This window comes from Suncus etruscus, chromosome 3, assembly GCF_024139225.1.
Source record: "Suncus etruscus isolate mSunEtr1 chromosome 3, mSunEtr1.pri.cur, whole genome shotgun sequence".
Taxonomy (NCBI): domain Eukaryota; kingdom Metazoa; phylum Chordata; class Mammalia; order Eulipotyphla; family Soricidae; genus Suncus; species Suncus etruscus.
In genome coordinates, this window is record NC_064850.1 from 91,453,630 (window position 1) to 91,476,282 (window position 22,653).

The 22,653-nt window shown below is 51.6% G+C and overlaps 2 protein-coding genes and 1 non-coding gene across 4 annotated transcripts in view; 2 read left to right on the forward strand and 1 right to left on the reverse strand.

Moving 5' to 3' along the window:
• On the forward strand, positions 1–2,100 carry SFTPC (surfactant protein C). The gene is made up of 6 exons (XM_049769492.1): positions 1–45; positions 692–850; positions 975–1,097; positions 1,316–1,426; positions 1,731–1,878; positions 2,024–2,100. Exons 1-5 carry the CDS (start codon positions 4–6, stop codon positions 1,866–1,868), a joined length of 573 nt encoding a protein of 190 aa, XP_049625449.1. The 5' UTR covers positions 1–3; the 3' UTR covers positions 1,869–1,878; positions 2,024–2,100.
• Positions 2,101–3,042: 942 nt separating this feature from the next.
• BMP1 (bone morphogenetic protein 1) overlaps positions 3,043–22,653 on the forward strand; it is a 38,713-nt gene continuing 19,102 nt past the window's right edge. For both annotated transcript variants that reach the window (XM_049769435.1, XM_049769436.1), the window contains exons 1-8: positions 3,043–3,223; positions 9,647–9,760; positions 14,702–14,866; positions 14,969–15,086; positions 15,360–15,538; positions 16,157–16,262; positions 17,452–17,576; positions 18,047–18,162. In XM_049769435.1, the coding sequence (XP_049625392.1) occupies positions 3,052–3,223; positions 9,647–9,760; positions 14,702–14,866; positions 14,969–15,086; positions 15,360–15,538; positions 16,157–16,262; positions 17,452–17,576; positions 18,047–18,162 (1,095 nt within the window). In that variant the 5' untranslated portion in view covers positions 3,043–3,051. The remainder of the gene's footprint in view (positions 3,224–9,646; positions 9,761–14,701; positions 14,867–14,968; positions 15,087–15,359; positions 15,539–16,156; positions 16,263–17,451; positions 17,577–18,046; positions 18,163–22,653) is intronic.
• On the reverse strand, positions 12,531–12,662 carry LOC126005235 (small nucleolar RNA SNORA51). The gene has a single exon (XR_007494404.1). It is a non-coding gene; the product is annotated as a small nucleolar RNA SNORA51 (small nucleolar RNA).

Below are 22,653 nucleotides of genomic sequence, written 5' to 3' on the forward strand. Positions count from 1 at the left end.
AAGATGGATATGGGTAGCAAAGAGGTCCTGATGGAGAGTCCGCCGGTGAGTATGGGCAGATACGTATACATGGTGTGTAAATGTGGAGCAGATCTGCATGTGTGCAGTGGACCCTCCCTTCTCCAATTTCAGGGCCTGTTTCTGCATTTGAATTCCTCCCACCCCCATTCACTAACCCAGGACTATGCTAAGTTAGGCCAGAGGCCCTGTGGGAGATGGACATGGCAGTGGACATGAGGTCAGTGAGAGGAGAGTGGAGAACAAAGGACCAATTAAATACCCAGGCTGCAGATGCAGGGAGCTGCAAGAGAACATGACCGTTGAACTGGCTCCAAAAGAATAAGTGGTATCCAGTGGAGAAGGACCAGGCAAAGGGTCACCCATCAGGACAGCATGGGTTTGGAAGCAGGGAAGGAAAAGAAGGACTGAACATAGGTGCCAGAGCTTTGGGGGGAAACAGCAAGAGACTGGGGAAGCAGGCTCTCTGGAAACTTAATCTTGGCAATCATGTACTTATTGGACATCAGTCCATCTTCTCCAAGAAGCCTTCTAGGGTCCCTTGAGCCCTCTGCACATTCATAGCACCCATTGTTCAGAGTAGGAAGTGGGGTTGGAAGATGTCTTGTTTGTAGAGAAGAGGGAGCACCCCCAAGTCCTTACAACTGGCTCCTTGTTGTCTTCCTCACCTTAGGACTATTCAGCAGCCCCTCGGGGCCGGTTTGGCATCCCCTGCTGCCCACTGCACCTCAAGCGCCTGCTTATTGTGGTCGTGGTGGTGGTGCTGGTGGTTGTGGTGATTGTAGGGGCCCTGCTCATGGGTCTTTTCATGACCCAGAAACACACAGAGATGGTAAGCTGGCCCGGAATGGGTGGGCAGCGGGTGTGGGATGTGCCAGAAAGAGGCTAGGTGGGCAGGCAAAGGGCAGGAGTGGGGCAAGGTTGGACACCAGCCAGCAGCACTGTGCCTTCTGCAGGTCCTGGAGATGAGCATCGGGGGGCCGGAAGCCCAGCAGCGCCTGGCCCTGAGTGAGCATACTGCCACCACAGCCACCTTCCCCATTGGCTCCACTGGTCTCGCTGTCTATGACTACCAGCGGGTGGGTATGCCTGGATCACTGCATTCTGGAGCCAGGCGCCAATGACAAGCCTGTGCCACTTCAGACACTCCATCTCTCATCCTCCAGCCCTCTTGTCAGCCCTTTTGTGGGGGTGGGTGCCTGACTCTCTTCCCTGTCCAATCTAGGGGGGAAAGCCAGGGTGGAGGGTCTGAGCAAGGAGAGGTTCTTCGGAATGAACTTGGGGTGTCTGTGCCCAGCTCCTAGTTGCCTACAAGCCAGCCCCAGGGACCTGCTGCTACCTCATGAAGATGGCAGTGGAGGACATCCCCAGTCTGGAGGCCCTAACTAGAAAGTTCCACAACTTCCAGGTAGGTGTGTGATGAGAGGGGCAGGTTCTCTGCCAGGGCTCTTTGTCACCTGTTGGGGGCCAGGTGAGTACCACACTTTTGCAACTCACTACACACAGAGTCCTCCAGCTCTTCTGCTGCCCTATCTGGACCCCCTCACCTCCTAGAACCTTCTGATGCCAATATAGCTCCTCATTCCTGGTGAGGAAACTGAGGCTCAAGAGACACTGCCCAGCAGACCTGAAGTCCCAGAGTGAAGGCCACAGGGGACACAGAACCTGGTTGGTTTCCAGGCTTCATTCAGTTCAGGTGCTTTTTTTCCCAGGGCAAGCCCGAAATGCCAGCCTCCAAGCTGGGTCAGGAGGAGAGCAGTGGCTCTGGCTCAGCATCACCGGGGGGCCTGGCATTCCTGGGCGCCGCTGTGACCACCCTATGCGGGGAGGTTCCCCTCTACTACATCTAGGACCCCTCAGGTGAGGAAGTGAGGGCACACCTGGGCAGGAGGGCAAGGGCATGCACACCTTCTCGCGCTGACAGACACAGGGGGAGCCCTGGGAAGGGGATGTAGGGACACCACGTTTCTTCCTTCATCATGGAAAGCGTTTCTTTCCTTCACAGGACCCCAGGAGCCAGGGAGGAACCCCTACAGCCTCGGAGGATCTTTGACAGACACGGGAAGCTGCTCCCCGAAACCAGGGGCCCAGGAAACGGGGGTGGGGAGGGTTGCGGGGGGATTCCTACGGGCTTGGGGCTCCGTCCACGGAAAATAAAGCGGCCTGATTCCAAACAAAGGGTGTCCTCTTCCTTCCTCCCGCCGCCCTGCGTCCGTCCCGCTCTCGGGGGGGAGCCCGCGGCTAGCGGAAAGGCAGGGCCCGGGGATGCAGACGGGGCTTCCCCCATTCGATCACCGGCCCGGGCACCGCGGCGAGGGCGAGGGATGGCAGCGATCCGCGGGCTTCAGGCGCCCTCCAGTGGTGTCCCCGAGGGCCCGGGGCGACGGAGAACCGAGCCGGGCCGCAGAACGGGTCTGGAGCCCTCGAGGGAGGTGCCGGGGGGGGGGGGGGCGCGAAGGCCCAAGCGAGGGTCAGCAGTGGGCTCCGCGCGTCCCCCGGGAGCAGCCGCCGCTAGAGGGACAGCTGGAGGAGCGGCTCGGGCGGGCGCGACAGACAGACACCCCGGGCCCAGCGCCCCTTCCGCGGCCCGCCACCCCGCGCGCCCCGGGGCGCTCGCTCGCTCGCTCGCTCGTTCGCCCGCGGGCCGTGCAGGGCGGGCCGGCTCCACGGCACCGCCGCCGCCCGGGCCGAGGGGGGCCGAGCTCCGGGCGAAAACCCGCCCTCCAGCGAGCTCATTTCCCTAAAAGGGGGGTCGGGCGGCGAGCGGGCTCGGAGAGGAGAGGCCGGGCAGGGAGCGGGGAAGCGAGGCTCGGGGGCGCCGGCCGCGGGCTGCGGGGCGGGCGGGAGACAGGAAGGAGGGCCGAGCGGAGGGAAGGGGGAGCGGCGGGGAGGAGGGAAGCGCGGCGGGCGAGCAGGGGAGCGCCTCCCTCCCGGCCTCCAGTCTCCGCTTCCCCCTCGGCTGGCTCCCGCGTCCGGGCGCGACCCGCCGCCGCCGCCGCTGCCGCCGCGCCCGCGTCCCGCACGCCCGCCAGCATGCCCGGCTCGGCCCGCCTGCCGCCGCTGCTCCGGCTGCCGCTGCTCGGGCTGCTGCTGCTGCTGCTGCTGCCGCGTCCCGGCTGCCCGCTCGACTTGGCGGATTACACCTACGACCTGGGGGAGGAGGATGAGCCCGAGCCGCTCAACTACAAAGACCCCTGCAAGGCGGGTAGGCGCCCCCCATCCCGCCGCCGGACTCCGGGCACCGGCGCCCACGGGCGGGGCGGGGCGGGGCGGGGAGGCGCGGGCTGTTGGTTGGGGTTTGGGGTTGGAGGAGGACGGTCCAGTGCGGGAAGCCCGGAGCTGCCTGGTTGGCAATGCCGAGGGGAACAAAAGAAAAGAGGGAGAGAGGGAGGGGAGCTTTTGGGGGGGACTTTGAGGAACCAAGTTTCGGAAAGCCGCTGTTTGGGGGAAAGCTGCCATCGCTTCCACTCGTCCTAGGGTCCGAGAAAGTGTCCGTGTCCCCGGAGAAACCTGCGGCGAGAACGCTTTTCCTCTCGCAGGAAACTTTTCTGGCCACGCGCGCGCGCGCGCACCCGCGCGTGTGTGTCTGTCTGTCTGTGTGTGTGTGTGTCTGTGTGTGTTGCCGAGTGAGAGGACATTGGTGTTTTCCAGCCTGTCCGTCTCGGCTGCGCCCGTGTCACATCTGTCCCACGGTCGAGTTGGTCCCCAGACAGATAGTCAGACAGATACATACAAACCGTCTCAGTGGAAAAAAGAAAGTTTTTCCGGGATCCTCTGGAGCTCGTGCTCCTTTGGGCATTCCACTGAAGCTGTCAAAGTTAGAGAAGCTAATCCTAGAAGCTTCCTCTGCCTCTGTGCCCCTCCCAGAACCAAGTTGTGGTACAGAGGGGAAGGGTACAGCTCAGGTACTGCATCGCTGCCCTTTTTATAGACCTAAAGCTGAAGCCAGGGCCCTTTACTATGAGTGTAGGTATGTGTGTGCAAAGGATTGCATGTGTACAGGTGCAGGTGTGTGCATGCACGTTTGTAGATGACCATGTGTGCTTGCATCTGTTCTTTGAGCCTTATGTCACCCCTTTAACTCCTGCAGTGCTCACAGGAGTCCTTCCTTTGAAGTGACCAGATGGCACTATCAAATGACCCTAAGTGAGCTGTCTGGGACAAGAACACACGGTGCACAGGAGAGCAGAACTTTTCTTAGCTTCCTGCCTGGCTGCAGCCTATCTCCACAGGCAAGGCTGGGCAGAGCAGAGTTCCTGGAGTTGTGCATGTGTGTGCTGGATGGGGAGTGAAGGCGAGGTGAGAGGTCCATCCAGTGCTGACTCTGGGGACCCATATTGGAATGGGTGGGATCACAGCAAACTGCAGGAAAACTTGTTCTTCAACTCTGAGGTCTGTGCTCCCACCTGGGTGTCAGCCATCATCTTGCTCACTGGACATGGGCTGAGTGGGCAGTATGGGCTCTCAGAGAAATCCTGGACCTGGGCTCTTTAGCTGTGCCACCATAGGCCTGTTAATGCCCACCTCTGACCTTTGTCTTCTCACCAGTAAAGTGATGGTGATAATGTCTCTAGAGTCGGTGGTAAGGCGGAAATAAGAGAAGATACAGGAAATAGCATTGTGCTCATAGTAAGCCGGAATAAACGCTGGTATCCAACGTGTGCTTTCTGCGCTTTGGACTCCATCAGTTTTACTGAGGCTTGGTTTGCAGGGACAGGGAGTGTCTCCCTGACATGTCCCAGCGTCTCTTATTCATCCAACTGATCTACATTTCCCTAACACCTATAGTGCTAGCCAGGACTGATGCTATTGAGACAGTGAGAAGTTGGGTGGAGGGAGCTGCTTCGATTCCACAGGCATAACAATCAGCTACCAGGGAAGATGTTAAGAGCTGTCTTGGGGTCTGGAGAGATATTATAGGGGTTAAAGTGATTGTCTTGCACATGGCTCTCTAGTTCATTCACAGGTACCACATATGGTTGCCCAGCACTGCCAGAAGTCAGCTCTGAGCACAGAGCCAGTAGAAAGCCCTGAGCACTGCTGGGTGTGATTCAAACCAATGGTCTAACCAAAGAAACCATCACAGAGGGAAGCCTTCAGGTTCCCAGAGCACTGGGGTGGTGGAGATAGAAAAATGGGTCATGTCCAGTTCGAAAGATTGGGGGTATCCATGGCAAAGTTAGGATAGGGCAGAGTGTAAGAGGAAGGATGGATTTCACACTGGTTGGAAGTGAGTGAGTTTCACAATGGTGGGATCTTTCCCCCAGATTTCCTGCAGAGTTGATGGACTTGGAACCTCAAATGAAGGTTTCAGAAGGAGGTTAGTGAAGAGCTGGGTCATTCCTGGACCCACCTGGGGTGACCTATCTGACAGGCCGAGTTGCAAGTGCCATCAGGTCTCCGTCTACCTTTCTGCGCCCTCATATGCAGCCCCCGGCTCTGCTGCCATCTGCCATCTGACAGTTTGCCCATTGCCTCATCAGGCCTGGCCTGGCTCTGCTTCCCCTGCTGGCTGGACAGCACCCTGCACTTCCCCAGCCCCACTCCAGAATGCAGCCTCATGGGTCCTGTGTGGTATCCAGCTCATCAGTGGATGTGACCCCTTGCTACTATGGTTCCCCTGGGCTCTTCTGTCTTCTGGATGAGGCAGGAACAGTGGGCAGCCACCTGCCATGGCTCTGAGCTGCTTCTCTGCTCTTCTCGTGCTCTCCCTGGGGAGTCCGACTCAGCCCTGGCTGTCACACCACTAAGGTTCCTTCCCTGAGAGGCCCAGCTCCTTTGGGCTGCCTAGTGACTTGATAGACCCGAGGATCCTGAGAGTGTCTGGAGGCAGAAGGGAGCACTTCACCCTCACCAGGGGGCCCTTTGGCACAAGACTTAGACTTCAGGGAGCTGGAAAACACCCCTCTTCTCTCAGCAGATTGCATCCTTGTCAGATGGGGCTGAGTCACCCACCACCCAGGCCTCTGCTCCCTGAGTCACCTTTGCTTTTAGCTGCCCCCAGGGTGGAGGAGAGCCTCCTCAGGCCCAGAGGGTAGGAACTGAGGAACCTGAAAAAGGAGAAGCCTAGAATTGGGAGAGGAAGAGCAAGGAGTACACTCCTTTTAGACCTCTAAGGCTGTCCTGGGGAATCAGCTGGACTCTCCCTTCTCTCCCTCATCTGCTCTCATCTCTCTTCACCCTCTCCCTTTGGGGTTGTTGCCTGGGTAGTGGGATGTATGTGCATGTGATTATTTGAAAACTTGATTTACACGGGGAAGGAGCCAAATGTGCTGATGAGGAGCAGCATGTGCAGCGTTCTCTGTGCCCACACTCTCTGGTCCACTGGGCTTTGAGAGTCTCCCCCAGCATCTGGGGGAACATGTCTGTGTTGTGCGGGTGAGGCCAGCCTGGAGGGGCACAGGACTCAGCCAGACCAGCGGTCCAGATCTGGTCACAGGCAGCTGTGTGAGCATTTCTGGCTTTTGGCATCCAGAAAGCAAACAGCTTCTTCCTGACCCTGACCCGGGGCTGCTTCTGGAGCAAGAGGAACACCCAGGTCCCCTCTCTTTTTCAGGGGAAATAGCAGAAGGGCCAGCCTCAGGCCTCGTTCCTGCCCATAAGGCTCGCCTGCCCACCCCCAGCTCCCACACATTCTTCCACGGTGACATCCCACAGCAGCCCCCGCCCATTCCATGGAGCTCATGTGCTCTCTCTCAGTCCAGGGCCAGACTGGCCTGTGCTGTGCCCAGCCCCCATCCTGGGCTCTACACTTGGAAACTGAAATTGTGTTGTGAGTACTCAGGGTTTCACTCTGCTGGAAAGCCAGTGCAGTGAATGGGGATGCAAAGTTGAAAGATGAAGATACAGAGCAGTAGATGAATATGCAGAGTTGTTAGATCAATATGCAGAATTGGGAGGTGAATATGCAAAGTTTAAAGATGAATATGCAGAGTTGTAAGTAGGTGATATTCATTGCAGCCAGCTGCAATTGCTTGCTGGGCCACACTGGCTGGAGGTGCCTTTTGATTGTACTTTGTTTTGGTTTGGGAGTCATACCCAGTACCCCCACCAGTCTCTACTCTGCTCATGGTCATTCCTGGCAGTGCTGGGTATTAAACCCAAGCCTCCCTGACACAGCAGAGTGTGCTCACTTTTAAGCCATCTCCCCAGCCCTCTAGTTGCTTTACTGACACACCTTCTTCCAAGCGAGTGTCCCAACAAACAAAATCTATTATCAACTCCTTTTTATGTTAGTGTGAAGGGAAGATAGGTTCATATGGCCTGTCAGCTTGAATCTTGGTAGTTTCCAAGATTCAAAGAAAGGTCTGTCTGGTTCAAAGACCTTGTTCATAGGCCGTGTCCAGTGATACACCTAAATGTACATCTCTGTGGAGATAGCAAAGCCCATGGGGTGGGGTGGGAGCAGGAAGTGCAGTGTGTGCGAGAGGTGTGGGGACATTTGTGCATCAGTAGGCAAGTAGGAGCCCCTACTCCCTATTCAGAGAGAACTTTCTGTCCCCCTTCTTGCTAAGGGCACTCTTGATTATAAGCTGAGAAGTGACTTCTCTTGCTGGTTTATCAGTCGCTGAGCCCAAACCAGCAAGGATGGCATTTTAAGTAAGGCTCTTTTTTCGGGCCCGGAGAGATAGCACAGCGGTGTTTGCCTTGCAAGCAGCCGATCCAGGACCAAAGGTGTTTGGTTCGAATCCCGGTGTCCCATATGGTCCCCCGTGCCTGCCAGGAGCTATTCCTGAGCAGACAGCCAGGAGTAACCCCTGAGCACTGCCGGGTGTGGCCCAAAAACCAAAAAAAAAAAAAAGACTCTTTTTTCGGTAGTGGAAGATTTTGAGCTGCTCACCAGTTGATGACTTTGGACAAGTCATTTCCTGTCTTCAGCCCAACTGTTCTGATTTCTAAAATCAGGAAAGTAGGCTGGAAGTTAGCCACTCTATCTTTTCAAGAGTTTGTAATAGGACACTTCTAAGCAAATGCATTGATGGCGTATGCTTTACTGGGCATGTCCTGGGTGGGCCACGATCAAATGTGAAAGCACTAAAGACTTGGAAAGCACTAGAGACTTCTTAAGGCTCCATTTCGCACTGTTGCTAGTTTAGTTTGATGGGTTGCAGCTTGCAGATGTCTGTATGTGTTGGAGCTTGTACATGTGTGTTTTAGGACTCCCTGTGACTACAGGCATATTTATTTGTGTTTCTGAATGTCTGTTTTCATGGATGTGTATTTATAAAATACTAGAGATTATAAGACACTAGAGATTATGAATTTGAGTGTAGTGATTACTCAACTGGGAACCAGGAGGCTGGAGTTCTAGATTCAGTCTTTCAAGGCTAACAGAACAGTTCCCATTAAGATAATGTTCTATGGGTTTCAGTTTCTTTATCTGTAAATCGGAAGGTCAGCCTGGGCACTTTTGGAATCCTTTCCTGTTCTGCTGATCCAGGTCTCAGTCCCACCTGAAATATGGTATGTCGATAGGCATATGTTATAGGCCTGAGGAATATCATGTGAATGATGAACATCAATGTGAATAATGTGTCATGCCAACAAATGTCATTGTGTACATGTGTGGCTTGTCTGCAGAGGGAAGACTGCTTCTGCTAGCTCTGTTAGCAGAGGGGAGAACGCCACATCTGTATGGAACTCTAACCCCATGTGTCTGCTTCTGTGCGCATGATCACATGTGTGTGTCCACCCAGCAGGCCACATAATGAACTGCGTGTGTTTGTGCGTGTGTGTATGCGCACGCGCACCCAACAGGCCATCTGGGGAAGAGAAACCTGTGTGCAAGGCCTCAAGGTTAAAACAATTTGTGTTTGCTGCCTGCCAGGCCTGTGCTACACTCAATGAGAAGCAGATGTGTCCCTGGGCGGAGCTGCAGGGAAGCTGCTGCACCTCCGGCTCAGCCAGGCCCCCCAGCCCAGCATGAAGTACACATCTGAGCTCCTCCCAAAGCGCTCAGCTCTAGGCCTCATCTTGCTCTTGTCCTCCATGTCTCAAAAAAAAAAAAAAATTTGTGGAGTCCATCAGCCCTCTGGAAACATCAAAATGTTTCCCTAGCTCCAGAAATCAGAATAATGCATTATTTCCCCCAGTGTCTTCTCCCCAGTACTTCTCTCCTTGGGTTATTCATCCTTCAGGGAAGGAAGGGACCCAAATCTCTGAATCAGCGCCCCTAGAGATCAGTGTGCTCCTTCCCTCTTGGCTGAGTCTCGGTGTCCATTCCTAGAGTTGTATACTCCTCCCCTGCAGCGGAATGCAGAGGACACTAGCTGAGAACACTAGTGTGAGATCTGCCTGGGGCAGACACTATGGCCTTGTCCTTGTATTCCCTTCATAGTCTCCGTCTCCATCTGGAATCTGTTTGCTTGTGTATTGTTGAGGGTGAGCCCTTTGCAAACAGGGGTCTCTTCCATCTTGTGAATCATTAGAGTAATCCCTACCCAAGGTAGGCGCTTCCTTAATCCATGAGGAAGAACGATGGCGTCAGCACCACGCCCATGAGCATCTGGGAAGTGTTGGCCATTTGACGCATTTGAAAATTCAAGTTGCTGAGTGGTTGCAGGTTGTGCACACGTGTCTCAGTCTGTACTGCGTAAGAGGACTGAAGGGCCTCTTCTGTTCTTTCTAGCTGCCTTCCTTGGGGACATTGCCCTGGATGAGGAGGACTTGAGGGCCTTCCAGGTGCAGCAGGCCACAGCTCTCAGACAGCATGCCAGCCACAAGTTTTCCGCCAAAACTGCAGGTATGGTGGGTACAGGCCAGCCCTCCTATGTCCCAAAAATGGGTTCCAGCATTGGGGAATCAAGGAACTTTCCTTTTTCCAGCCAGACCCCTACAGATCAAGAGCTTGAACCCATTATAAGGTTTGTTTTCCCTTGGGATCCCTCTCTTTTTAAAAAGGGCTACTGGAGGGGCCAGAGAGATAGCACAGCGGTGGGGACGGGTGCCTTGTAGGTGGCTAGCCCAAGACGGACCTAAGTTTGATCCCCAGAATTCCTTATGGTCCCCTGAGCCTGCCAGGAGCGATTTCTGAGCACAGAGCCAGGAATAACCCCTGAGTGCCACCGGGTATGCACCAAAATAAAGCAACCCCCCCAAATATATATATATATATATATATATATATATATATATATATATGAATTTATCTTTTTTTTGTTCATTTATAATATTTTGGTGTTGACATAGTCCTTGGGAATCCCTTTATCCTGCTCCCAGAGTGCTAGCACATATTAGACATCCTTGGGAACTGAGGACTGATATTTTCTTTACTTACAGTTTATAAAGGAATTTCAAAAGTATTCTCTCAACTTGATGGGTCACAACCTAGATGAAGGACAGCTCCTGCTCTCCAGAGAATAACAGTGGGATTCAAAGAGAAAATAAGACTTGCTCAACATTGCCAACTAGTTGGGACAGAGCTGAGACCCCAAGCTCTCTCACCCCAAATCTAATATTTGAGTTCAGCACAACAAGCTTCTCTACTCTTCTCTCCGTGCAAGCTCCTCAATTTCAGAGCCCATATGAAGAGTTTCTCCTGTGCAATCTTGTTTGATTATCCCTCAGACATGACAACACCTCCATTTTCTATGCTCTCTTTCTCTATCTTCACTATTAGACTTCTTTCCTTCCCTTTTTTTATTCTTTTTGGCTACATTCATGAGTGCTCAGGGTCTTCCCTGGCTCTCTGCTCAGGAGTGACCCATGGCAGGACTTGAGAGACATACTGCTAAGGATTTATCCAGAAATCAGCTATGTTGCATGGCAATTGCCCTATCTCCTGTACTGTCTTGTTTGCCCAACCCCATTAATTTTGCACTCATCACACCATATTGCAGTAATTTCTTTATGTCTGTCTTCTGACTCATCAGTGGTCTTCAAAATCATGGATTGTTTCTTCTTCTTCTGGTTATGGGCAAATACCTAATGTGGCACCTTTTTTTTTTTTTGGTGGGGGCACACCCATTTATGATCAGGGGTTACTCCTGGCAGGCTTGAGGAACCATATAGGATGCCAAGGATAGAACCCAGATTGGCCACGTGCAAAGCAGGTGCCCTACCCACTGCAATTGCTCTGTCCCTCACCTGGCACTTTTGAGTGGGTGAGGGAAAGGACTGTGAAGGCCTGAGCTGAATCAGTTCTGTGTACACTATCCCAGCTCTGGAGCATGGGTTTGCTCACAACAGGGCTTTCTTGGCCAAAGGGTAAGGAGTCTCATATGGACACAATGCCATGGTCTTTCCTGTGCAGCATGAGTAAGAATAATGAAAGTCCAGCCACTTGGGAGTAGCAGGTGGTGGTGGGTGGCCTGCTCAACTGAGTGAGGCCTGGGAGACTTGGAGAGCAGGTGGAAGAGATGAAACACCATCCATAAGCTTCTTTCCTTTCCTTTGTGGAGGGCATGTCCCAAACAGTGTTAGGGGGGACCTCTGGGCTGTAGTTGATGAAATTCAACCCAGTGCTGTTTGTGTTCGGCCTGCTGTGGACCATGATGGTCCTGGGGGCATTTGGGGACCAGTACCATTTGATGGTCCCAGGAATCAAACCAGGAGGGCCTCTCATGCCAAGTGTACACTCTCGCCCCTTTGCATCATCCCCAACCACTCACCATATTTCCTCATACACCAGATTCACCAGTTTGACATTTGCCATCATCCCAGAGAGTCCCTGTGTCACTTGAGAAAAAATACTGGGAACTACTTCAAGAAGTCAACCAGTCCACAAATAGGGATTTGCATTAGATGTGGAGGTCATATTTCCTGTCTCAAAGCACTATATATCCTAGGGAAGGAAGGAAGGAGAGAGCCTAGTGGGCCCTTGAACAAAGGTGCACCCATCAGTCAGCATCTGTTTAGTTAGACCCTCGAGGAGGAAAAAAAATTCCATATCCAGCCAGAGCCTCTGCCCAGGTGGACGCTCTTCCGCATCATCATGGAGGAACCTAGCTTTTCCCCCAAGTTCACCAGCATCTCAGTCATCATAGAGAGGTACTCTCTCTAGGTTGACCTTGACCTCACATTCTTAACTCTGGTGGATGCTCCAACCACCTGGCAGTGGCACCCTGCCTGGGAAATGAATGGATGGACACAAATTAGAAGAGCCTTTGTTACAAGTTAGGTGATATTTCTGTGACCAGAAATGTGTCCTAGGAAGTTAACTTGTTTCTGTTATTGGTCTGTGGTAAAGGCTGATTTACTGTAGGTCATTTCACTTAGTATCACAGTTTCCAGGTACCTATGACCATACGAAGTGAGATCTATGGTTTTTTGTTTGTTTGTTTCAATTGCTGTTTATTCTTGTTCTTCTTAGCCAGAATTTTTTTTTGGGGGGGGGGGTTTGGGCCAAACCCGGTGACGCTCAGGGGTTACTCCCGGCTATGCACTCAGAAATTGCTCCTGGCTTGGGGGCCCATACAGGATGCTGGTGGATCGAACCATGATCCATCCTAGGTCAGACGCATGCAAGGCAAGTGCGCTACCACTGCGCCACCCCTTTTTTTTTGTTTCTTTTTTTTTGTCCCCCAAGTCACAATACAGACCAGGCAAAGGGCTTGTGTTGAGGTGTATATGGGTGCATTTACTGTACCTTCTCTTTCTATGCAGTCAGTGTAAAGAACACAGCCTGTGGTAAGAATTGGGAGGCCTTATCTTTTCTTTTCTTTTTTGATTTTTTGTAATATATATATAAAAAATCCTTCACCAGTGCAACATTCCCATGACCAACATCCCAAGTGTCCTTCTTCCCCACCCCACACTGGCCTGAACTCTAGACAGACTTTCTACTTCCCTCATTCAGTCACATTTTGTTATGATAGTTCTCAGTGTAATTATTTCTGTGACTGCACTAAACGATCCCTGTGGTGAGCTTCATGTTGGGAGATGGACCCTCCAGTCCATCTTTTGTCTCTGAGAATCATTACACAAATGTTTTTCATTTTTCTCAAAACCCATAGATGAGGGAGACCATTCTGTGTTCATCTCTCTCCCTCTGACTTATTTCACTCAGCATAATAGATTCCATATACATCCATGTATAGGAAAATTTTATGACTTCATCTCTTCTGATGGCTGCATAATATTCCATTGTGTATATGTAACATACAGTTTCTTTAACCATTCTTCTATTGAGGGGCATCTATATTAAGCTGAGAAGCTTCTGTACCTCAAAGGAAATAGTGCCCAGAATACAAGAACCACCCTCTGAGTGGGAGAAACTATTCACCCAATACCCATCAGATAAGGGGTTAATATCCAAAATATACAAGGCACTGACAGAACTTTACAAGAAAAAGACATCTAACCCCATCAAAAAATTGGGAGAAGAAATGAACAGACACTTTAACAAAAAAGAAATACAAATGGCTAAAAGGCACATGAAAAAATGCTCCCCATCACTAATGATCAGGGAGATGCAAATCAAAACAACTATGAGGTACCATCTTACACCATGTTGCAGAGATTGGCACACATCAGAAAAAATAAGAACAAACAGTGCTGGCGGGGATGTGGAGAGAAAGGAACTCTTATTCACTACTGGTGGGAATGCTGTCTGGTCCAACCCTTGTGGAAAGCGATATGGAGATTTCTCGAAAAGCTGGAAGTTGAGCTCCCATACGATCCAGCTATACCACTCCTAGGGATATATCCTAGGAATACAAAAATACATGACAAAAATCCCTTTCTCACACCTATATTCATAGCAGCGTTATTTACAATAGCCAGACTCTGGAAACAGCCTAGATACCCCCTTTTTTCAGAATTAACAAAATTCTTGACAGCTATATAGGAATTTTATCATAATAAAAATGGACATACTAAAAATACATGTGAATAATAAATTATTTGTGATTAGAATAGTCTGATGTTGTATATTTGTTTTTGTTTTATTTTGTTTTTTTTTGGGGGGGGCCACACCTAATGACGCTCAGGGGTTACTCCTGGCTATGCGCTCAGAAATCACTCCTGGCTTGGGGGGCCATATGGGATGCCAGAGATTGAACCAGGTCTGTCCTGGGTCAGTCGTGTGCAAGGCAAAATGCCCTACCACTGCGCTATTGCTCTGGCCCCCATAGCCAGAATTATTTTAAAGTCCATGTGAACCTGAAGAACCATAGGATAAGGGTCGAGACTGTCATGGTCACATCAGTACAGAGCCCTGCCTTCTGTGTTTCTACTGAGTGCCGCCTTCACTGTGCAGTGGGCTTATTGGCCAGGTTCTGACTGGCAATGTTGCAGTGTGCCCTGGGGGGACTTGACCAGCATATTTCCTAAGGCATATCATGCCTTCTTTACCCTGAAGGTCACTCTGTGCTGCTCAAGCACAAAATACGGGGCTGGAGAGATAGTTGATCACTTGAGCACATGCTTCCCAGGCAGGGGACCTGGGTTTAATCCTTGGCTCAGAGCAGAGCTGGGAATAATCCAGCATTCCCTGTTAGGTGTATCCAAAAGCCACAAAGAAGGCAGCACTTCATCCTGACTTCCCCCCACCTCAACACTTGAAGGATTCCAGCTTTTCCCTTTTCTGTATGTGCCAGCAGATGACCTCAAAGAGTCATGGTCATTGAGTTCCTGCATTTCAGGAGTGGGCACATCTCTAGCACCTTGATGAATGAGGACTGTTACCTTTATCCCCTCTCTCCTCCTCTCCATCACTTGCTACCTCTTCCTCTTTTGATTCCAGGGAACTCCTCTAGCCTGGACAGCCCGAGCTCCAGTGGGCAGCCTCAGAGGAGAAGCCAGGGGAGAAGGAGGAGCAGGTCCCGCACCCGACGGGCAGCCACGTCCAGGCCAGAGCGGGTGTGGCCGGATGGGGTCATCCCCTTTGTCATTGGGGGCAATTTCACTGGTAAGTGTGCTGGTGAGCAACACGGCCCCTGCCTGGAACTTGCTGATGTGGCAGTGGTTGGAGGCCCCCAGAAAAGGGGATAGCAGCCTTCTGGTCCTACAGGCAGCCAGAGGGCGGTGTTCCGGCAGGCCATGAGGCACTGGGAGAGGCACACCTGTGTCACCTTCTTGGAGCGCACAGACGAGGACAGCTATATTGTGTTCACCTACCGGCCCTGCGGGTGAGCAGGCCCCTGGACACGTGCCCCAGCAATGCCCCAACAGCATGCTAGGCACTGTGGCTTCCCCAGTTGTGTCATCTGACCCCACTTTGCTGGGGAGCCTTTCCAAGGCACGGCACCCAGATATGACCCCAATAAGCAAGCTGAGCATCTCAGGCCCAGGCCACCTCGCCCTGCTCCCCTGCCCCCCAACCCCCACAGCCTCGCCCGGCCCCTGAGTGGATGCACTCCCCCAGCTCGGGACCGCCCCCCTGAGCTGGCCCCGCCCTCCAGGTGCTGTTCCTACGTGGGTCGTCGTGGTGGGGGCCCCCAGGCCATCTCTATCGGCAAGAACTGTGACAAGTTCGGCATTGTGGTCCACGAGCTGGGCCATGTCATTGGCTTTTGGCATGAGCATACAAGGCCCGATCGGGATCGCCATGTCTCCATCGTGCGTGAGAACATCCAGCCAGGTGGGTATCGCCACCCCGCTCTGCCCTAGGTCCCTGTTGGGGAGCGGGAGAAGAAGGATCCCCACCTTGTTGGCTGGGAGAGGGAGGCACTCCCAGCTGGTGCGCTGGCTGGTCCAGACACACCACTCTAGGCATCCCCTCCAGGAGCACAGATGAGTGTGGAGTGAATGGGGGGGAATGGGCCCAGGCCTGGTTGTACCCATGTGCACTTGCATCCAGACCCCAGTGGGTTTTAGGGTAGGCCTGGGCAAGCTCTCCCAGCCTTTCTCTTGCCTCCTTCAGTCCTCCACTCCTCTCTGTCTTCTAAGGGGTTCCTCTCTTCTCCTCTCTCCCTCCCCAAGTCTCCCCAACTCTTCAATGCCTCTGTCTCACTCTGGTTCTAGAAATGGCCCTTCCTTCCCACACTCCCTTGGGCCTTCTCCAGCAAGTGCTCATTCACCCCACCCTCTGCTGAACAGATTCTTCTAGAGACCCTCCCTTCCCCTCAGACTTCCCTTGGCTACTCCCTGGACCCTCAGGTAGGGGGGCACCTCAAAAGCCTGGGGAGAACCCCATTACTACTCTGACAAGGTGGCACTGCCTCTGCATAGACAGCCTCCCCACTTCTGGTCTCCACAGGGCAGGAGTATAACTTCCTGAAGATGGAGGTACAGGAGGTGGAGAGTCTGGGGGAGACTTATGACTTTGACAGCATCATGCACTATGCCCGGAACACGTTCTCCAGGTGAGAGATGTAACAGCCTAACCCTGCCCTCTTTGACCACTCACCTATCTGCTGGACTTGGTGCACAGGACAGATGCCCCACACAGCCTGTCGGTGCTTTCTGGGTGCTTAATAGGAAGGTCTAAGCCAGCTCCCTTGGACCAAAGAGGGATTCTTTGCAGCTGGAAACTAGGCCCAGCCTCCTCTGTGTCTGCCTGAGGAAGGTGAGGGGTAGGGGAAGCATTTTTCAGAGTGAGCACTCCCTTTGCTCATTGATCTGTCTTTCTGTGACTGTTTATTTTGAGCTATCTGACCACCACCCCACCCCCCTGTCTGCTCCATATCCTGCAGCTCACAATCACACATACAGCTTCTCTGGCTTAAGATTCCCAAAAGTTACAGCCTGAACCCACAGTGCAGTGTTGGAGGTCCTGTACCTCCTCTCAGCTGCTTTCCCAGGCCTGCCTGCCCTTCCTAGCTTCCACTTCTCCTCTGACTCTCCCATACTGCCCTCCTCTTCGGGACCCACTTCCTGCCTCCGCATCTGAGGGAGTGACCCAGAGAAGGGTGATGAGATCATTCTCACCCCACAGCCCCCACAGGACCTTTCCCACTACCTTGCTGTGTTCCACCCGCTGTGGTGAGTCAGGCCCTGGGGGGGGGGGGTTCTGGGCAGCTTGTCTGTTTCATTCTGCCACCCCACCCTGATGGAAACACCCAGGGCTAGCAGGGAGAGGCTAGCAGGAGACAGTGGCAGCTTGGATGCTGGCATAGCCGGCCGTGGTCTGCTGTGGCCATGGTGGAACCTGCCCTTTGGTCTTATTCCAGGGGCCATGAGCAGCAGCAGCTACACCCATAGTGGGGGCATTGGCCATGCGGACTCCTGGAAGACACCAGTTAGCACTGAGTCAGTGGAGGGGTCTGCAGGTGCTCCCCCGCTCTGGGAGTGGGCCTATACAGCTGGGACTCCACTGAGTGCCCAGTGCATGCTGGGCTTGCCCCTGACCTCCCAGAGTTTTCCTGTGGTGTGGCTGCCACGGAGCAGGGTGGCTGCTGGTCAGTGGGCAGTGTAATGACAGGGTAAGGAGTCTCCGCCCGGCCCTGACCCTGCTGAGGAATGTCTGGGCCCGGCAGGGTCATAACCTGGAGTGCACCAGGAGGATCAGCCACCTTTCCTGCACACTCACCCAGTTGGACTTTTCCTTCTCAGGGGCATCTTCCTGGACACTATTGTCCCCAAGTACGAAGTGAATGGGGTGAAACCTCCCATTGGCCAGAGGACCCGGCTCAGCAAGGGAGACATTGCCCAGGCCCGCAAGCTCTACAAGTGTCCAGGTCAGGGTGGGAATGGGAGGCCAGGATGTGAGGCAGGTTCTACCAGCTTAGAGGAGGCCTAGGAGCTGGAGGCGGGGCACTGAGGGTGGGTGGCTAAGCCAAGGTCAAATCCAAAATGAACCACAGGTCAGGTGGTAAAGAGGTTGTGGGTAGGGGAGGGGGAAGCTGAGTCAGCCAGGGGCAACCAGAACAATTCCCATGGGGGAATGGGGTCCTCAGAAGAATCTCTGTCTTAGCTCTGGCTTGCAGCCTTGCATCCAGTCCCACTATGCAGAGGTAACCTGGGCAGAGGTAACCAGACTGTGCTGTGTGGTGGAGAAGAGCATGTGGCTTAAAGGGGTGTTTGTCCTAGACCTGTCCCCTCAGCCGTCATCTCCCTTAAAGGACTCAGGGCTCAGGGAGGGAAGCCAAAAAAGATTGGGAGGCAAGGGGGCATCAGTTAGACATCAGGTGTTCTTTTCTCTTGACAGCCTGCGGAGAGACCTTGCAAGATAGCACAGGCAACTTCTCCTCGCCCGAGTACCCCAATGGCTACTCAGCCCACATGCACTGTGTCTGGCGCATCTCTGTCACCCCTGGGGAGAAGGTAACTGCACACTCAGCTCTCTGTCAGGACCCCCAAGTGAAGACCCTGGTTCTGGGGTGTGGATGAGTACCCTGGACAGAGGCACAGCCAGCTCTCAGCCTTCTTCCCAGCTTGCTCTGGCTGGGACAGAGGAAGGTAACCTCACCCAGGGCACCAGCTCTGGGGCTATGCCCCTCTGACCCACTAGTTGATTCTTCAGATGGAGTTGAGCCTTCACCCACTCTGGAGCCTAGAGTGGCTCTACCCCAGTGGTTATTTCCCAGGTGGCTCTGAGACCAGTGTCAGGCCTGATGCAGCTCCAGCTGGTTCTATTTTATTAGGGGCCCATTGTTCAGTTCAACAGCTGACAAGACCAGTTTGAATTCAAATTAGATTTCCTGTAATGGACCTACCCCTCTGCTGAGAGCTCACAGTGTCAGCATGCCTCCTGAGCCTGCTCTTGATAGAACAAGGCACAAGCCAGAGCAAAGCCTAGAGTCTCCCACTTGGATGGCCTGTTAATTTGGGAGTGGTTATCCTACCAGCAATGACACCTCTTATGGTTACTGCCTGTCACAGGACCCCACTTGTCATGGAAAACTGCTTCTGTGACCACATCTTGGTCATCTTAGGTCCCTGATGCAGGAAGTGGTTAAGAAATGCTGATTTGGGAAGGGTGCCCTACCAAATCAAAGCTACAGTCGCCATTCTGTACAAACCTTTTGAAATAATGCAATGGCTCATAGTCATCAAATTCGTTCCTTTCTAAATGTTCTTAGACTGTCTTTTTAGTTGAGGATTGACATTTAGCTAAACAATTTGCAATTTCCAGAATCCACTCCAAAAACCCTCCCAACACACATACACATAGACACACACACACCCCTTTGGAAGGTTGGGAAAATACTTGTGTCTGATTTCTTAAGATTACAGACACTGATCACATCTGTAAGTTATTTGAGTGTCTTCTGATGTCATTGTCGAGCCCAAAGATAAAACCAATTTAAGAGGTGTTATTGCCTCTCCTTCTGTCATACTGAATTATTCCCCAACTATGCTTAGTCTATTTTTTGTAACTTTAGGGTCCTTCTTAGTTATGATGGACTTTTGTTTGGGGGTCACACCCAGGAGTGCTCAGGGGCCACACCTGTTCAAGGGACCATTTGTGGTACTAGGACCTGAACTAGGGTTGGCAGTTGCAGCCGCATGCAAGGCAAGAGTTTTATTTTAACCTTTGTACTATCTCTCCGGACCTACAATGAACTTTTGGATAATTCCATCATCACTCATGGTCAACTTTCTGCCATCTTCCCTCGAAAGTGGATCCATCCCTTCCTTGTTCTGACTCTGACTTAAAGACTACTATCCTCTGCTCTTCCTGGACTACCTTCACCCCTCTGCCAAGGGTCTTCATTCTTTAGAAATCTCACCCCAGGTAATAATAACTAATAAATGTTGAACATATTATTGACCAGACACATTTAGTTTTTATTTGACAGAAGAACATTGTAGGCTGATTCCCCCACTCAAGAAATTTGAAGAAAAAAAAAAAAAAAAAAAGGTCATTTGCCCAAGCTTCTGTAGAGCTGGAGAAAACCTAGGATTGGTTATAATGCTATGTGTATTCTAGAGTTCTGTTCCATTTCAACAATGACCAGTGTCCTTTAGTATGTCCATATGCCCACTATATATCTGGCACTGGGCATGGGAGTAGATGGGTTAGCCCCAACCCCATAGGGCATAGCATGGGCAGGGGGTATTACCTGCTTTCCTGCTGGGTTTTTGCTCGGTAGACAAACTGGCAACTGGGTAAGGATCAACTTATTTCCCAGGGACTAGCCCAATACTGTGGTGGACATGTGACCTTGCCCTAGGGGCCTCACTCTATGTTGTCCTGTTCCTTCCATAGCTTTCCCTGAATCCTCCATCTTTCAGAGGTCAGTCTGGAGCTTCTGGGAGAGAAGGAGGCTCTAATAAAAAGTCCTGGTTCATAAATAGGTAGTTGCGGAAATGCAAAATATGTTTAAAAATCCATAACCCTGGGGGCCGGAGTGGTGGCGCTAGAGGTAAGGCACCTGTCTTGCAAGTGCTAGCCTAGGATAGACCCTGGTGTCCCATATGGTCCCCGCAAGCCAGGAGCAATTTCTGAGCACATAGCCAGGAGTAAACCCTGAGCGTCACTGGGTGTGGCCCAAAAAACAAAAAAAAATCCATAATCCTTTATGAAACTATGGAGTTGAACATAAATGGACCTTAATGGATATAGAAACATTTTAGGGGGCAAGGGAGCCTAAAAGATAATGACCAGTCTGTTATTCCAAAGATATGTACTAGACAAAGTATTGGGCGTTGTCTATGTTCTTTCTCATAGTTCCTCACAATAGTTCTGCAGTAGTAATACTGGTGTTCTCATGGGCTGGATGAGCTTTTCAGGGGTGGTGGTGGTGGAGCCAGCATGCAGACTCCAAAGTCTATGCTCTTTGAAACAGCAAACTCTAAAGAAACCTGTCCATGTCAGTGGATGGACTTTGGCATCTATTTTGGCTGCTGAGAGTTTGTTTTCCCTTTGCTCCCCAGTTCTCTGCTCATTGCCAGAAAAGTGAGTGATCCATAAATCTTATCTTATATAATTACACAAGGCCGAGGTCTGTCTGACAAGAGGAAGGCAGCTTTTGTCCTTCCAAGTTTCTTGACTGACTCCACATCATTTGCAGTTGCCCTGATATGAATTTTCAGTGTTTTCCGAGAACCAAACCTGCTTGTTTATGAGCAGGAAAGTGGCTTCAGAAGATGACAGTTTGATATTGCAGAAGAACATAAAATTTATTTCAGGTTAGGCAGACTCTCCTTTCCCATTCCTACTATTTATCTGATTCAGGGGAAGCCCAAATTTCACCTCCTCTTATTGCCGTGACCCCAGCCAACGTAGGGTCCCCAATAAACAGCATGTGATCACACTTCCCCCTCCTCCACCAGGCCTGTTCTGGATCCTATCCCAGCCCCCTATTCTAGTGTTGCTCAGGGTCCTGAAAACAGGTAAAAGTGGTTCTGGTTTTTGGTGCCACCATTGGCAAAACTGACTGACAGGTCCAGGGAGGCCTGAGGTTCTAGTGCTGAGTCTCACTGACATGCTGTTTGCTGGATATGTCAACTTGGGGAAGCAGCTTAATTAACCTCAGTCCTTTGATTTTCCATATGTAAACTGGACCATCATAAACTGGGAGATAGAACCTCCCTCGTAAGGTCTGAGAATTAAACAAGTTGATACACTTAAAACAGGACTAGCGTGTTAGAACTTATCGTCATTAGCTGTGATTGTCAATCAGGTTAGCTACTGTGGACCTTTCTATACTCACATGTTAAACAAATAAACTGTGAACTTCCCTGCTGCCCGTTTTCCTCCTCCTATTGCCAAGAATCTAGTCTGAGCTGTGTCAAAACATCTTAAGCATAACTTAGAATGAACCTCCCTGAGATTTGTACACTGTTGGCATATGTGACATGTGTGTCATGTGCTGGGCACATATGATCTTCTAAAGCCACTTTTCTGCTCATCAGAGCTTACTTTGTTGCTCTGAAACACCTGGCCGAAGTCCACATAGGATTTTGTGGCCCTGACTCAGGGTGCTGCCTCCTAAAGGCAGCTGCTTCCTACCACTCCCCACTGAGACTCAGATTCTGGGCCTGAGTATATGGATTTCATCCTTCCTGACCAGAGATGAGGTTTTCGAGGAGGGAGGGAAAGTCACTGCTGTTTCAGCACAGCTAGTGAGCAAAATTGAACAGTGGGCCCAGGTAAGCCTCCTACAGGGAGGCAAAGCTATTGGCTTCAGAGCCCCGAATCCTCACTTCTCTGTTTGCTTTCATATTTCTTCCATCTAACAACTCTTCAATGATGTTTTTGTTTTTTTGTAGGTAAAAGACATATGCATGTTATAAAAATGTTGATCAATATAGAAATAATTAAGTGGTGGCTGGAGAGATAGCATGGAGGTAAGGCGTTTGCCTTGCATGCAGAAGGACGATGGCTCAAATCCCAGCATCCTATATGGTCCCCTGAGCCTGCCAGGAGTGATTTCTGAGCATAGAGCCAGGAGTAACGCCTGAGCACTGCCGGGTGTGACCCAAAAACAAAAACAAAAACAAAACAAACAAAGAAAAAGTGGACATTCTTTCCTTGATCGTCCTCCAAATTCCATTACAAAGAGCTTTGGTCAGACATGATGTGTCCGTCAGGCTCATCGTGTGTGTGTGTGTGTGTGTGTGTGTGTGTGTGTGTGTGTGTGTGTGTGTGTGTGTGTGTGTGTGTGTGTACACAAGAATTATCTACACATATGCATGGGCTTCTGGGACTTGCTTTCCCTCTAGAGCAAGGGTCTCAAACTCGCGGCCCATGGGCCGCAAATGGCCCTCCGTACAACATTTTGTGGTCCTGCCCTAGAGGAATCTTTTTTTGTTTAGTTTTGTTTTAGTTGTTTGGGTCACACACAATGTTCAAGGCTTACTACTGAC